Source organism: Pseudorca crassidens, chromosome 7 (genome assembly GCF_039906515.1).
Source record: "Pseudorca crassidens isolate mPseCra1 chromosome 7, mPseCra1.hap1, whole genome shotgun sequence".
NCBI lineage: Eukaryota > Metazoa > Chordata > Mammalia > Artiodactyla > Delphinidae > Pseudorca > Pseudorca crassidens.
Genome location: NC_090302.1, coordinates 7,630,754 through 7,643,518, shown reverse-complemented (window position 1 = coordinate 7,643,518; position 12,765 = coordinate 7,630,754). Strand labels below are relative to the sequence as shown.

At 49.7% G+C, this 12,765-nt stretch overlaps 2 protein-coding genes across 12 annotated transcripts in view; both read left to right on the top strand.

Moving 5' to 3' along the window:
- ODF2 (outer dense fiber of sperm tails 2) overlaps window positions 1-10,502 on the top strand; it is a 30,833-nt gene extending 20,331 nt beyond the window's left edge. For all 11 annotated transcript variants that reach the window (XM_067743096.1, XM_067743092.1, XM_067743091.1 and 8 more), the window contains 8 exons: window positions 1,408-1,543; window positions 3,869-3,979; window positions 4,125-4,229; window positions 5,260-5,418; window positions 6,765-6,865; window positions 8,350-8,512; window positions 8,936-9,061; window positions 9,509-10,502. In XM_067743096.1, the coding sequence (XP_067599197.1) occupies window positions 1,408-1,543; window positions 3,869-3,979; window positions 4,125-4,229; window positions 5,260-5,418; window positions 6,765-6,865; window positions 8,350-8,512; window positions 8,936-9,061; window positions 9,509-9,697 (1,090 nt within the window). In that variant the 3' untranslated portion in view covers window positions 9,698-10,502. The remainder of the gene's footprint in view (window positions 1-1,407; window positions 1,544-3,868; window positions 3,980-4,124; window positions 4,230-5,259; window positions 5,419-6,764; window positions 6,866-8,349; window positions 8,513-8,935; window positions 9,062-9,508) is intronic.
- A 1,911-nt stretch (window positions 10,503-12,413) lies between these two features.
- The window catches only part of GLE1 (GLE1 RNA export mediator), a 43,927-nt gene continuing 43,575 nt past the window's right edge, over window positions 12,414-12,765 (top strand). The window contains exon 1 of the mRNA XM_067743087.1: window positions 12,414-12,603. Coding sequence (XP_067599188.1) covers window positions 12,505-12,603 — 99 coding nt within the window. The 5' untranslated portion in view covers window positions 12,414-12,504. The remainder of the gene's footprint in view (window positions 12,604-12,765) is intronic.

The window sequence follows — 12,765 nt, the reverse complement described above, 5'->3', positions numbered from 1 at the left end:
CTGTCCTTGGGGCACAGGGCAGCTGGTAATCCCTCTGTCTTCTCTCAGTCGTTTTGTCCACCAGTCAGTAGGTCAGAGGTATGGCCTGGGAGTAGGGGGCAAAAGTGGCCTCAAGTTGAAGGTGACTGAACTCATACCTTTCTTGCCACTGGTGAGCTGTCAACAGTGACCATTCTCAGAGTCAGCTATAGTCATGTGATCATTCATTTAAAGGTACTTATCGAGCATACTATATAACAGGCTATGTGTTGGCCTTGAAGGTTACAGCAGTAAAAAAACAAATGCATTGGACTTCCCTAGTGGCACAGTGGTTATGAATCCACCTGCCAATGCTGGGGACATGGGTTCGAGCCCTGGTCTGGGAAGATCCCGCATGCCGTGGAGCAACTAAACCCGTGTGCCACAACTACTGAGCCTGCGCTCTAGAGCCCGCGAGCCACAGCTACTGAGCCCGCGTGCCGCAACTACTGAAGCCCGCTCGCCTAGAGCCCGTGCTCTGAAACAAGAGAAGCCACCGCAATGAGAAGCCTGTGCACCTCGACGAAGAGTAGCCCCCACTCGCCGCAACTAGAGAAAGCCCGTGTGCAGCAACGGAAACCCAACGCAGCCAAAAATAAATAAATGAAATAAATAAATTAAAAAAATTAAAAACTAAAAAATAAAGTTGCGTAGGAGTTTGCCAGTAAACCAATACAAGGCGTTTCCTTGGGCCTAGTCAGTACTCACTAAATATTTGCTGAGTGGTGAACTGTAATTTATCAATACTGAAAACATACACTGTGCAAAGGTTCTGCAGTATCAGGTGGGTCTACAGTCAAAAGCCCCAGTGCTCTTCTCCTCAGTCTCTATTCTTGGATTATAGCCCTGCTGAGGGCCTGCGGGTAGGGGAAGGGAGCAAGGGAAGCTTGTGCCTTGTTATTGCTCATGGCACCTGCCCTCGACTGGAGGAGACAGAACCCCAGTGGAATATGTGTCTGAGGGAGACGGGTGCCTGGGGTTATCCCTGACCACTGGGCCTGCGAGTTCTGTCCTAACTTCAGTTCCTAACGGGTTAAGAGATCCAGGGGGTGCCGTGGGGAGCTGGGGAGGGACTGTGTCTCTGGACTTTGTCTTCAGGGAGTGTCTCAGCCTCACGGGAGGATCACAACAGAGAAGGCTTCTTGGAGGGGGTGGTATGAGAGACAAACCTTAAAAGGCTGTTAATACGAAGTGGGATACCTGGGAATGCCACAGGCGTCAGTGGCAGGACAGCTGCTCCTCAGGGTGGAGACTGAGGAGCAGGCAGGTGCCAAGAAGAGAGACATGGGTGACCTGGGTAGGAACACTTGGCCCTACTCCATACCAAGTCCAGGGCTGCTCACAACCTGTGGAATTGATTCTGTCTGCTTTCACTTTGTGACCTTCCAGCCGGGTGACAGATCTTGTAAACCAACAACAAACCTTGGAGGAGAAGATGCGGGAAGACCGGGACAGCCTGGTGGAGAGACTACACCGGCAGACTGCCGAGTACTCCGCATTCAAGCTAGAGAATGAGAGGCTGAAGGTCAGTAGTGAGAGCCGGGACCAGGACGGTTGGGTGGAGAGCAGAGGCTGATGGTACTCCTGGTTGGGCCCCAGAGATGACCACCGGGGCCTTCAGAGGCCCTGGAGGCAGCAGCGTGATAAGAGGGCTTGTTCTGGAGTCGGAAAGACCTGGATTCAAGTCCTGACTCTGCCTCTTAGAGCTGCAGGACCTGAACGGGACGTTTCCTCCTGTGTTGCTGCAGTTTCCTCAGCGGGAGGAAATGAGGTCCTTGTGAGAAGGTGGTGATGCATGTGAAGTGCTTAGCATGACAGTCAGCCCCTGCACGTGAGATGGACCTGACTTTGAGGTTAACATTGACTCTTCTGGGGCACTACTGGGCCCCTTCACATGCATTAATTCTCACTTTAGCCTCCCAATAGTGTAATTATTATCTCTACTTTACAGAATAAGGAAACTGAAGCTTAGAGTTTAAGTTTCTTGCCAAGATTTTGCCCTTGGAAGCGTTGGAGTTGGGATTTGAACCTCAGTCTGACCCTGGGGCTCTAACCACTAGCTCTTAACCACTCCCTCTACACCCTCCCAGCACACCGAGGGCGAGAGGCAACCGAAAAGAGGTAGATGTTGCAGAGCCAGGTTGGATCTTGGTTTTTAGTTGATCTGGGCAATAACATCTAGATCTATTTATTTATTTATTTATTTATTACTGACTTTTTTTAAGTAAAATTGATTTTAAGGAAGTATAATACAGAAAGGTACACAAAATGAATGTAACTTTGTCCATCAGTCACCCTGATTGAACCTTAAAGCCAGCACCCCGGTGACCTTGCCTAGTTACAGACACCCCCTGCCAAGGGCACGGTTATCCTGACTTCTGTCACCGCAGATTAGTTTGCCTGGTTTTGAACTTTGTGCTTGGCCTTTATGGCTTTTAGTCAGCATTATGTTTGTGGAAGTTACCCATGTCATGTGTGGCAGTTCATCATTCTCAGTGCAGTGCAGTGTATGAATGTACCACGATGTGTTTATCCATTTTCCTGTCGGTGGACATTTGGGTTGTAGAACGTCTTTGTACCTCTTTTGGTGCATATATTTGGTGTATTTTTACAGTTTCTATACCTTGAAGTATAATAGAAATGCCAAGTCATCAGGTGGTGTACACAAATTCAGCTGTGGTAGATGTCACCAAATAGTAAAGCGGTTGTACAGATTTCCGCTCCCATCAGGGATATGTGAGATAATACTTGGTATTGTCCATCTTCTTCATTTTAGCCACTCTGGTGGGAGGATAGTAGTATCTCATTTCTTGTAGTGCAATTGTTGGATAAATGACAGATAAGCCCCGTGTCTAACAATTAGCTGGGGTATTGGTTGCAGTATGGTATGTCTGTGTGGTGAAACACAGTGTGACTGTTCAAAATGATTGTAGAAGTGTATTTTCCTAGCTGTTATCATTACAAAGATAAAATATGCTCATAGTGAAAGTTGAAAACATCACAGAAACGTTATATAGAAGTGAAGGTCCCTGTTACCGTAGATGTGTATTTTTCCAGTTTTTTCCCCTGATACTCACATACACATTCAAACACATGCACATCCATTCATCCAGCCATTATTCTGCAGCTCGCTTTTCTCCTTCAACCATATTCCGTGGATATCTTTTTAGATTTTTTTTTTTGCTTTATCTCTTTTAAATGATTGCTTGTTATTTTTTTGAGATACCGTGATTTATTTTGTCCCATCTGCTAAGGTGAGCATTTGGGTTGTAGGAGAACATTCATTGATGAGAGAAGTAGTTCCCAACTTACTTGTTAATTGAAAAAGTTCGTTGCAAGGCAGTAAGTATATCATAATCCCATTCTTATTGGAAAAAATAAAATAGCTACACGGTTATCAATATATAGCCATATAATAAGGCATCATGATTCATTTTTCTTGGTTTTATCTCCCTTTTCTTTAGTGATAATGTAGTGCTCTTTTTTTTTTTTTTTGGCCAAGCCGCAAGGCTTGTGGGATCTTAGTTCCCTAACCAGGGATTGGACCCGGGCCCCTGGCAGTGAAAGTGCTGAACTGAGTCCTAACCACTGAACCGCCAGGGAATTCCCCCATAATGTACTGCTTTTTGTAATAAGAACAAAAAACACAGGAGTCTCTTATTTGCATCTGTATGCACTTGAGTTGGTCTTATCAGGAATCCTGCCCTGGTGCCTCTCTGAGGAAAACTGCTGGTGTGGGTTTGAGTAGGTGGGGCTTCCCTTTGCTGGCCCCTCGGAGTAGGAGCTGGGGTTGGGATGGCCACCTGCCCCGGAACCTTCCCGCTGGTGACCGACGAGCCATCCCTTCTAGGCTAGCTTCACCCCTATGGAGGAGAAACTCAGCCAGGCGCACGTCGAGGTTCAGCAACTGAAGGCATCGGTTAAGAACTACGAGGGAATGATTGACAACTATAAGAGTCAGGTAGGCCTCTCAGGTGCCAAGCCTGCCAGGGCAGCACCTCCCAGCAGGCTGGGATGGAGACTTACCATAAGGCCTCTCCTGGGAAGGTGTTTTTCACCAAAACTTGGCTCTGCCCAAGATGGCCCGATGCTTTCTTGGTCCCCAGGTGATGAAGACCAGGCTGGAGGCTGATGAAGTGGCTGCCCAGCTGGAACGCTGTGACAAAGAGAACAAGATCCTTAAAGATGAGATGAACAAAGAGATTGAAACGGTATTGTTCCCCTTCCTCGCCCTCTTCCCCTACCCAGTCCCATGTCTGTCAGTCTGTCCGTCTTGTTTGTCATTGGCCCTTTCCGATGTGGATGACAGAGATTCATGAAGGTTCTTATTGCTGGGCTGGTCCACTCCACTGTGTACGTACTCTCTCCTTTCTCGTCTCATCTCTTCCTTCTCTCCTGCTTCTTCATTATCCCTCTTTCTCATCCTGATTACCTTCTTTCTTCACTTTCCTTAAAAAAAAGTTCCCCTGCTTGGAACATCCAAGTGGATTCAAATCCACAGATCTGTCAGGCCTTAGCTGTGCCTATTTCATTCTGTGTGGTGTCTTTATTTTGTGCCAACCGAAAGTGTTCCTCCTGTCCCCTTCCCCAAAGAGCCTTATTCTTCTAGAGATGACTTGTCTCTCTAGAAGCAAAGGGGTCATCTTAATAGTAACCTTGGAGATGGATTGAGTCCAGGCTCAGCCATTAACTTGTTGCATAACCTTGGGCAAGTCACTGCCTCTCTCTAGTCCTCAGGCTCCTCGTTAATACAAGGATGCACTAAGCCCAGATAGGCCGTAGCTTTCCCTCTGACCTAGAGCATTGTGATTGCCTTCCCAGGGGCTTTGAGGTTAGACTAGACTTGAATCCTGCCTCTGCCAATTTGTAGCTGAGTGACCACGGGCAAATGATCCTTTGATCCTCAAAGTCCTTATATGGGGATAACGGCACCTACTTAATAGGTTGTTGTATGAATTTAATGAGTAATGCCTGGGTCCTGGAGTTTGCTACATGGTTGCCATTATTCTTCAATGACTGAAGGAGTGGCAGGCTCAAGTGGCCAGTCAGGGCCAAGTGTGTCCCCCCAGAGATCAGCTGGACACCCTCAGTGGCCTGCAGGGAGGCCGCACTTCTGCCCGTGGATCTTTCAGGATCCTTTCTGGGGACTAAGGGCGGCCCTGCCCTAAATCCAAAGCACTCTGCCTGGCCTCTTGAACAGCCAGGCCCTTCCCAACGGTGGGCCCCTCTCTCCCACTCCAGGCGCGGAGGCAGTTCCAGTCCCAGCTGGCTGACCTGCAGCAGCTGCCTGATATTCTCAAGATCACGGAGGCTAAGCTGGCAGAGTGCCAAGACCAGCTGCAGGGCTATGAGAGGAAGAATATCGACCTCACAGCCATCATATCAGACCTGCGCAGCCGGGTAAGGGACTGGCAGAAAGGTTCCCACGAACTAGCCCGAGCAGGGGCCCGCTTACCAAGATGAGCTGCACGCCCCCCGGCCCCCAGGGAGGACCACTTCCTTTTTCTTGGCTGCCGCTTTCTCAGAGGAGTGAGCTATCATCAGTGCTGTGAAATAAAAGTCTGGTGTGCCAAATGCCTTGTGTTTGCACAATGTGATTGTAGTTATAGGAGCCGCCACTCGATTGGAGCTGCCGGGCCCTCCTGCTCTTGCCCCTCCCCGAGGTTTCCAAGGCTCCGCCAGCCTCTGCCCTTCCCGCTCCGCTGCTGCCCTCAGCCATGCGCCACCAGCAGACACCAAGCCATAGGTTTTCTTTTTTTCCATCTTTCTCTTGCTTTAGCTGCCTTTCCGTAGTCTTAACAGACCCCTTGCCTGAGCTAGGGGTCCTGAAAGAGGACTTCCTTTCTACCAGAAGCAGTCTGCCTCTGGGTTACTGGAACCAAGCCTACGGTGTCTAAGAAATGCTATGCCTCTCGTCTGCACTGTGACCTTGGGCAAGACCCTTCCCCTCTCTTAACCTGCTTCCTTGTAGTACCAGTGAAAGTAGCTACCATTGTTTGAGCACGTGCTCGGTGCTCCAGCATTCCCTCATTGAATTCTCCCGGGAACTTTGTAAGGGGTCTTATTTTCCCCATTTTACAGAAAGCAGCCCAGGGCATAGAGGGGAGAAGTCATTGCCTGAGGTCACAGAGCTAATACTTGTCAACAGGGATTGGAACCCAGCCAGCTCTGTCTGGTTCCCAAGCCCAGGTTCTCAGCACTCTTAAATCACCAGGCTTCTCTTGAACCTGAGCATTCTCAGGGCCTTTCAGGCCCAGACGTCTGAGGCTTCTGCAGAAAGCAGCCTTCTGGATAACTTCTCAAACTTGCCAGCCTGAAGGACTCAGTAGATTTCCTGTGGCCTTGCCTGCATTTGTCCCCATTTAAGAAGAATGAACTCAGCGGTCCCAACTACATCCTCGGTAAAGCTCCGTGGTGTGTCATGTGGGCCAGTTAGGCCTGCCGTCTGCTTCTGCCTTCTCACGTCCGCCCAGATCCCACTGACTGGCCTCTCCTGATCAAGGAAGTGTCGTCGTGGCTCTTCAGGATCGAAGCTGCCTTCTCTCGGCGCAGGAAAGCCTTCAGTCTCGGGGGTTGGGCCTAACCTGTCCCCGCTCTCCCCTCTCCTCCAGGTTGTGCGTTGAGACTCAGATGCCTGCTGAGGGCAGTGTGCCTCTCTCCTGGGTGTGGATGACAGGTCACAGGGAGAAGGGAGGGCTGTACCGGGAAGTTCTTTCGTAAACCAGTCTGTGTTCCTGTCATTTTAGATCGAACATCAGGGGGACAAGCTGGAGATGGCAAGAGAGAAACATCAGGCTTCCCAGAAGGAAAATAAACAGCTGAGTCTGAAGGTGGATGAACTGGAGAGGTTAGAGGCACTTGGTCCCATCTCTGTCCTCTTCCTAGGACCTGAGACTTTCAGCCACTTAGCTGCTTTGGGCCTAGTGTGCAGAAGTGTTTGAGGGACTCAAGGCCCTGGAAGGTACTAGGCAGACCTTAGAGGAAAAGCTGCTTCCATTGCAGTGGTAGGCATTGTGGGAGAGAGGAAGGCGTTCTCCGGCCAGGGGGGACGCTCCATAGCAGTGTGATCAAGGTCAGACCATCCATAGGCATCACCTATCAGAAAGGCACGCTTCGTCCAAGCAAACGGGCAGGGCCAGGACGCTGCGGTGGGGGCCTCCCCCCATTCTGCTCTTTGTTCCCGATCGTCCTTCCCAAGACCTTTCTGATCTGTTCTTCCCTGTTCCTCATGGACTGTTGGAAGCAGTCGGGTAAAGAGGACACATTTTGGAATCAGAAGCTCTGGGCCTTGGTCCCAACTTGGCCACTTAACCTGCATTGTGATCTTGAGCAAGTCATTTCACCCTTTGAACCTCTGTTTACTCACCTTGAGAAAGGGACCAAGGTAGGGATAACAACCCAGCTCATGGGATTATTGTGAGTCCTCCATGAGATAATCGTCAAAGGGTTAGCATTACTACCCGGCATGCAAAAATGTGCCATATATGTTAGTATATACGAGTTGATATCTTAGATGTGAGGAAACTGAGCTCAGGGAGCGGTTAAGTGACTTGCCCAAGGTCATATAGCTGGTACTTGGCAAAGCTGCGACTTAGACTGTCTTCCTCCAGGGCTTTTAGCATCTGTAAAATGAGGGCTGGAGCCTCAGTTTTCAGAGGTGAAAGGCTTGGGGTCCCAGAAGGCTGTAACTGGCCCAGGTGGCTCACACAGCCTGCCAGCAGGGACTTAAAGCAGGTGGTCTGCCCTGGGCTCCACCTCTACTCTGCTGGCCTTGAAGGTGTAGCTGGATTCAGCAGGACTTGCAGAGCTCCTTAAATTGGAAAGTGCCCTGGAAGTGCAGCGGGGACCATGTGTACACACGGGATGGTCACTGCTGACCCATGGCTGGTCATGTATGATGTCGAGTGGCGCAGCTGAAGTCCCTTTGCTGAGGGAGGCAACAGTGAACAGAAGAAGTTAAGCATGTAGGTTTCGGTGACAGACGTGCTAGCTGTGCTGGCCTCAGCCAATGACTTCAGCTGTCTTCGGCTCAGTTTCTTCATCTGTAAAGTGGGAATCATGATGGAACCCACCTGCCTGAGCTGCAAGTTGCTGTATTACACGTGATGACATACAGACTTAGCACAGCCGCGGTCAGTCTGTGCTTCTCCCACTCTTCGTACAGCTCCTTGCCGCCTTGCTGCTCAGCAGATTTCTTTGGTTTATTCCTGTTGTTCCTTGGAGATTCTTGGTGTGATGAGAACCCCAGCCCGGGGTGGCTGGCAGCCCCCAGCTGTGTGGAACCCGACAGGCAGGGGGACGAGCAGGATCTGATTGAATGCTTTCACCTAGGAAACTGGAGGCGACCAGTGCCCAGAATATCGAGTTCCTACAGGTGATTGCCAAGAGGGAGGAGGCAATCCACCAGTCCCAGCTGCGACTAGAAGAGAAAACCCGGGAATGTGGGACCCTGGCGAGGCAGTTGGAGAGCGCCATTGAAGATGCCAGGAGGCAGGTCAGTCTCAATTCTATTACTAACCTATCTCTGTGTCTTTGGACAAATCGCCTAACCCCTCTGAGCCTATCTCTCCATCTGAGAAATGGGCACATAGAAGTAGTACCTGCCTCATGAAATCATCATAAGGATCAAGTGAGCAATTATCGTAAAGGGCTTGGCACTTTATTCACAACCGCTCCTTTGATTGCTGCCTGAGTGGGCATCAGACAGGTGTACCACGTCTTAGGTGATGACTCATGGAGCGTTGGCAAAGGGCAGGTAAAGCGGGGTTGCAGAAGTTGTCCCCATAGTTTGCTCCTGCCCTGAGGCTCCAGAGAATTGTCCGCAGCGAGACCAGTTAGTGGGAGCGGCCCAGCCTTCTCTTTACCAGGTGTTCCCCATGCCAGGTAAGCCAGCCCCACCTCTGTGCGTTTCTGGCAGGTGGAACAAACCAAGGAGCACGCAGCCTCCAAGGAGCGAGCAGCCCAGAACAAAATCCTGGACCTTGAGGCCCAGCTGAGCAGGACCAAGACTGAACTCAGCCAGCTCCGGCGGAGCCGGGATGATGTGAGTCGGGCTGGGGGTGGGAGGACGGGGTAGGAGCAGACAAGAAGGGAGTGGGTTGAGATCTGAGCTTCCTGGCGCCTGCAGGGCAAGATGTTCTGTTGTTTTTATGAATATGACATGGTTTTATTTTTCTCGCATCACTTTCCCGTCCCTTCAGGATATCCCAGGCCAACCCCCTTTTTTATTAACAGTTTTGTTAAGACAGCATTTACCGTAAAATTCCCTCATTCAAATTGCACAATTCAGTGGTTCTGAGTATATTCAGTGTTGTGCCATTATCACCACAATCCAGGTTTAGAATATTTTCAGAAAGAAAATTACCTGTTAGCAGCCACTCCCATTCCCCTGCCCCAACCCCTGGCAACCACTAATAAAGTCTCTGTCGCTATGGGTTTGTCTGTTCTGGATGTCACACACACTTGGCCCCGGCCCCGTTCCTCCTCTTAGGCTGACCGCCGCTACCAGAGCCGCCTGCAAGACCTGAAAGACCGCCTGGAGCAGTCGGAGAGCACCAACCGCAGCATGCAGAACTACGTCCAGTTCCTGAAGTCGTCCTATGCCAACGTGTTTGGGGATGGTCCCTACACTTCCTACCTAACGAGCTCTCCCATCCGCTCCCGGTCTCCTCCTGCCTAAGGCAGCCACTCTTGGGCTAGGAGCTCGGATGGATGCCGTGGGAACTGAGGCTTTGCTAAGCCATACCCAGAAAGCCTGTTGGTTTTCCTCTCTCGTCCTGTGATGAAGTATGTTCAGGGTCTTGTCTTAGCTACTAGCTCCAGAAAAGTGCCTGAAGCAGCAGGGGATGAAGCAGAACCCACTTCGTTCTCTCCTCTCTGACAGCATCGCCTGACGGAAGTTTTTAATTACCCTGACAGGCCTTAAAGTTACTACTATTAGGGTCAGATTGTAACTCACCGTGACTTTGCTCATTCCTTTCCCAAGAGAATGTTTGGACTGGACTTGCCCTCCAGTTTCCTTACAGCTCTCTTCTTTTTAGGACTGTCTCTTGGGTTTTCCCTGACCTGAACCAGCAGGAGCTGTTCGCCAGAGGTCCTCACCGCTCCTCATGTTCACTTGCTGTTTCCCTTATTTCACGGGTATGGTGTTTTCCCCAAGGTGCTCCCCTCCCAAGCCCAGTGGAAACCTCTTATGGCCAAGTTTCCTCAAGGCCACTTGCCCTCACGCACTTGCCAATAGACACGCGAGGGCTTATGTCCAGTTCGCCTTGTAAAAGTACAATCCCAATCTCATTGATTTTTCTCTTTGCCAGGTTTGTATCTGTGGAATGCATTTATTCTTGAAACATGTATGTTGTTTTACAAAAAGCTTTTATAATCAGTATTTAAGTCTCCATCGGATGATTTCCTTTACCCGCCCCAGCCCTCTTCTAAAAATGATTCAGTAAAATGCTGCAGGAGAGCCAGTAAACGTTTTTAAAGGACTTGGTGTGTGAGACTCCTCATTTCATTTTGGCCAGGCTGGCTCTTTCTCCTTTGCGTGCTTTCACTTACAATCCCATGAAAGGCCTGGAGGAGACACACTGAAGGGCACTGCTCAGTGTGTGAGGGCAGCCTACTTTAGCTGTTAGGAGGAAGATGGGATGTGTATGTATTACTATTTTTTTAATGTTAATTGTTTTCTGAATGATAAGGTTATGGGCTATTTTTGTTCTCTTCACATTTTCCTGTATTTAAAAGAAAAAAAAATTCTTCAGAGAGAAGAGAACAAATTTGGTGTACTATGCTGGTACTGACCTCTGGGAGATCCAGTCTGGTCCTCTCTCAGCCACTCTAACCCAAGTCCAGGAGTTCCCCTATGTCCTCAAAAGCAATGGCTCCCACCCAGCCATCTGGATTCCACTACCAGAACCGCCCCACCCCCCCCATCCCCCCCGTTTTGGAGACATGCGTAGTTTCCAGCTTTTAATGTTTTGGGTTTTTTTGTTTGTTTTTAATTTTATTTCCAGCTTTTAATTTTGCCAAGGAAGGTCACTGAAATCACTACTACCGGCTACCACTGCCACAAAACCAAGCCTATTTTCACACCCTTAACACAAATGGACTTGAACTTTCATACAATGTATGAAAGCTCTTCCTAAGAAAAAACAGTTGGCAAACTTACACCGATGTGCATTCATTTCTGTATAGTTTGTCATTTCATTAGTTTGCCAAACTAATGAAAACCTCCTCAGTGCAGGGTTCTGCTATTTGTAACGATGGTGCGGGAAGCACCTCTTTTCCGGTCCATTGCTGGGATTCTCCCAAGAGCGTTCTATTTTTCTTCGTAAAATGTTGTATTCCAAAAAGTCCAGAGAGTTTGTGGGAAATGTTTATATTGCTTCAAACTCGAGAGTTTTCCTTTCTGCCTCAGACTGAGATCCCATGAAATGGGCAAAAGGGTCAAAAGTTAAAGGGTCCTAGTTAAAGCTGGCCTCAGGCAATGGTGAACATTTCATTTACTGAGAGATAATTCACAGAAAATTCACTCTTTTAAAGTGTATAATTCAGTGGCTTTTAGTATATTCAAAGTTGTGCGACCACCACCTTTAGCTAATTCTCGAACATTGTCATCACACCCCAGTGGAGCCCATACCATTAGCAGCTGCTCCCCATTCCCCTCCCCCCAGCCCCTGGCAACCACTAATCGTCTGTTTCTCTGGCTTTGTCACTCTGGACATTTCACATAAATCATACCATATTGTGACTGGCTTCTTTCACTCAGCACGATGTTTTCAAGGTTCATGTCGTAGCGTGTATTTGTACTTCATTTTTATGGCCCAATAATATCACATTTTGTGGATACACCATATTTTATTGACTCATTGGTTGACGAACACACGTGTTTCCATTTTTTGGCTGTTACAAGTAATTCAATATTCTACCAGTTTTTTGTGGACACATTTCTTTTGCGTATATATTTAGTAGAACTGCTGGGTTAATGGTAACTTTTTTGGCCGCAGGCAGGCGGGATCTTAATTCCCCGACCAGGTATGGAACCCGCGCCCCCTGCAGTGGAAGCGCACGAGTCTTAACCACTGCCAGGGAAGTCCCTCTTTAACCTTTTGATGAACTGCCAGACTGTCTTCCACAGGAGTTGACCCATTTTAGAGTCCCACTGGCAGCGTATGTATGAGGGTTCCAATTTCTCCACATGCTCATCAATACCTGTTCAGTTTTCTGCAACCCGGAAGGCCCAGCCTTCTGAAGCCCCCAGGTCGTAGCTCCCTGCAGGGGAGCGAGCCTCGGGCCGAGCCCTGTGCGCAGGCGCGTTCGTGGGCGGGCTCAGTGCCGGAGGTGGGGCCATGCAGCCGTTAGGGGCGGGATTGAACTGCGTCGCTACGTGTGCGCCCCGGAAGCGGAAGCGAGCACCTGTTTCCGGTCGGCTGATTCGAGGACTTGTTTTGTCTCGAGCGGCGCCCCTGGAGACCTGTAGCGGGGTAGGCCATGCCTTCCGAGGGTCGCTGCTGGGAGACCCTGCAGGCGCTGCGCAGGTCTGAGAAAGGTCGCATTTGCTACCACCGCGATTGGCTGTTGCGGGGCGAGGTGAGCAGTGGCCCCAAAGGGGGCGGTGGTCCTTCCTGCCCCTCGTCACGGGACTCTGCTCTTCCCTAGCCCTTGGCATGTCCTGCGCCAGGGAACCGGTGCGTTCTTGTAACAGCCCGGGTTTGCTGCTTGACTCCCGTGTGTGCACCACCGTTTCTCGCC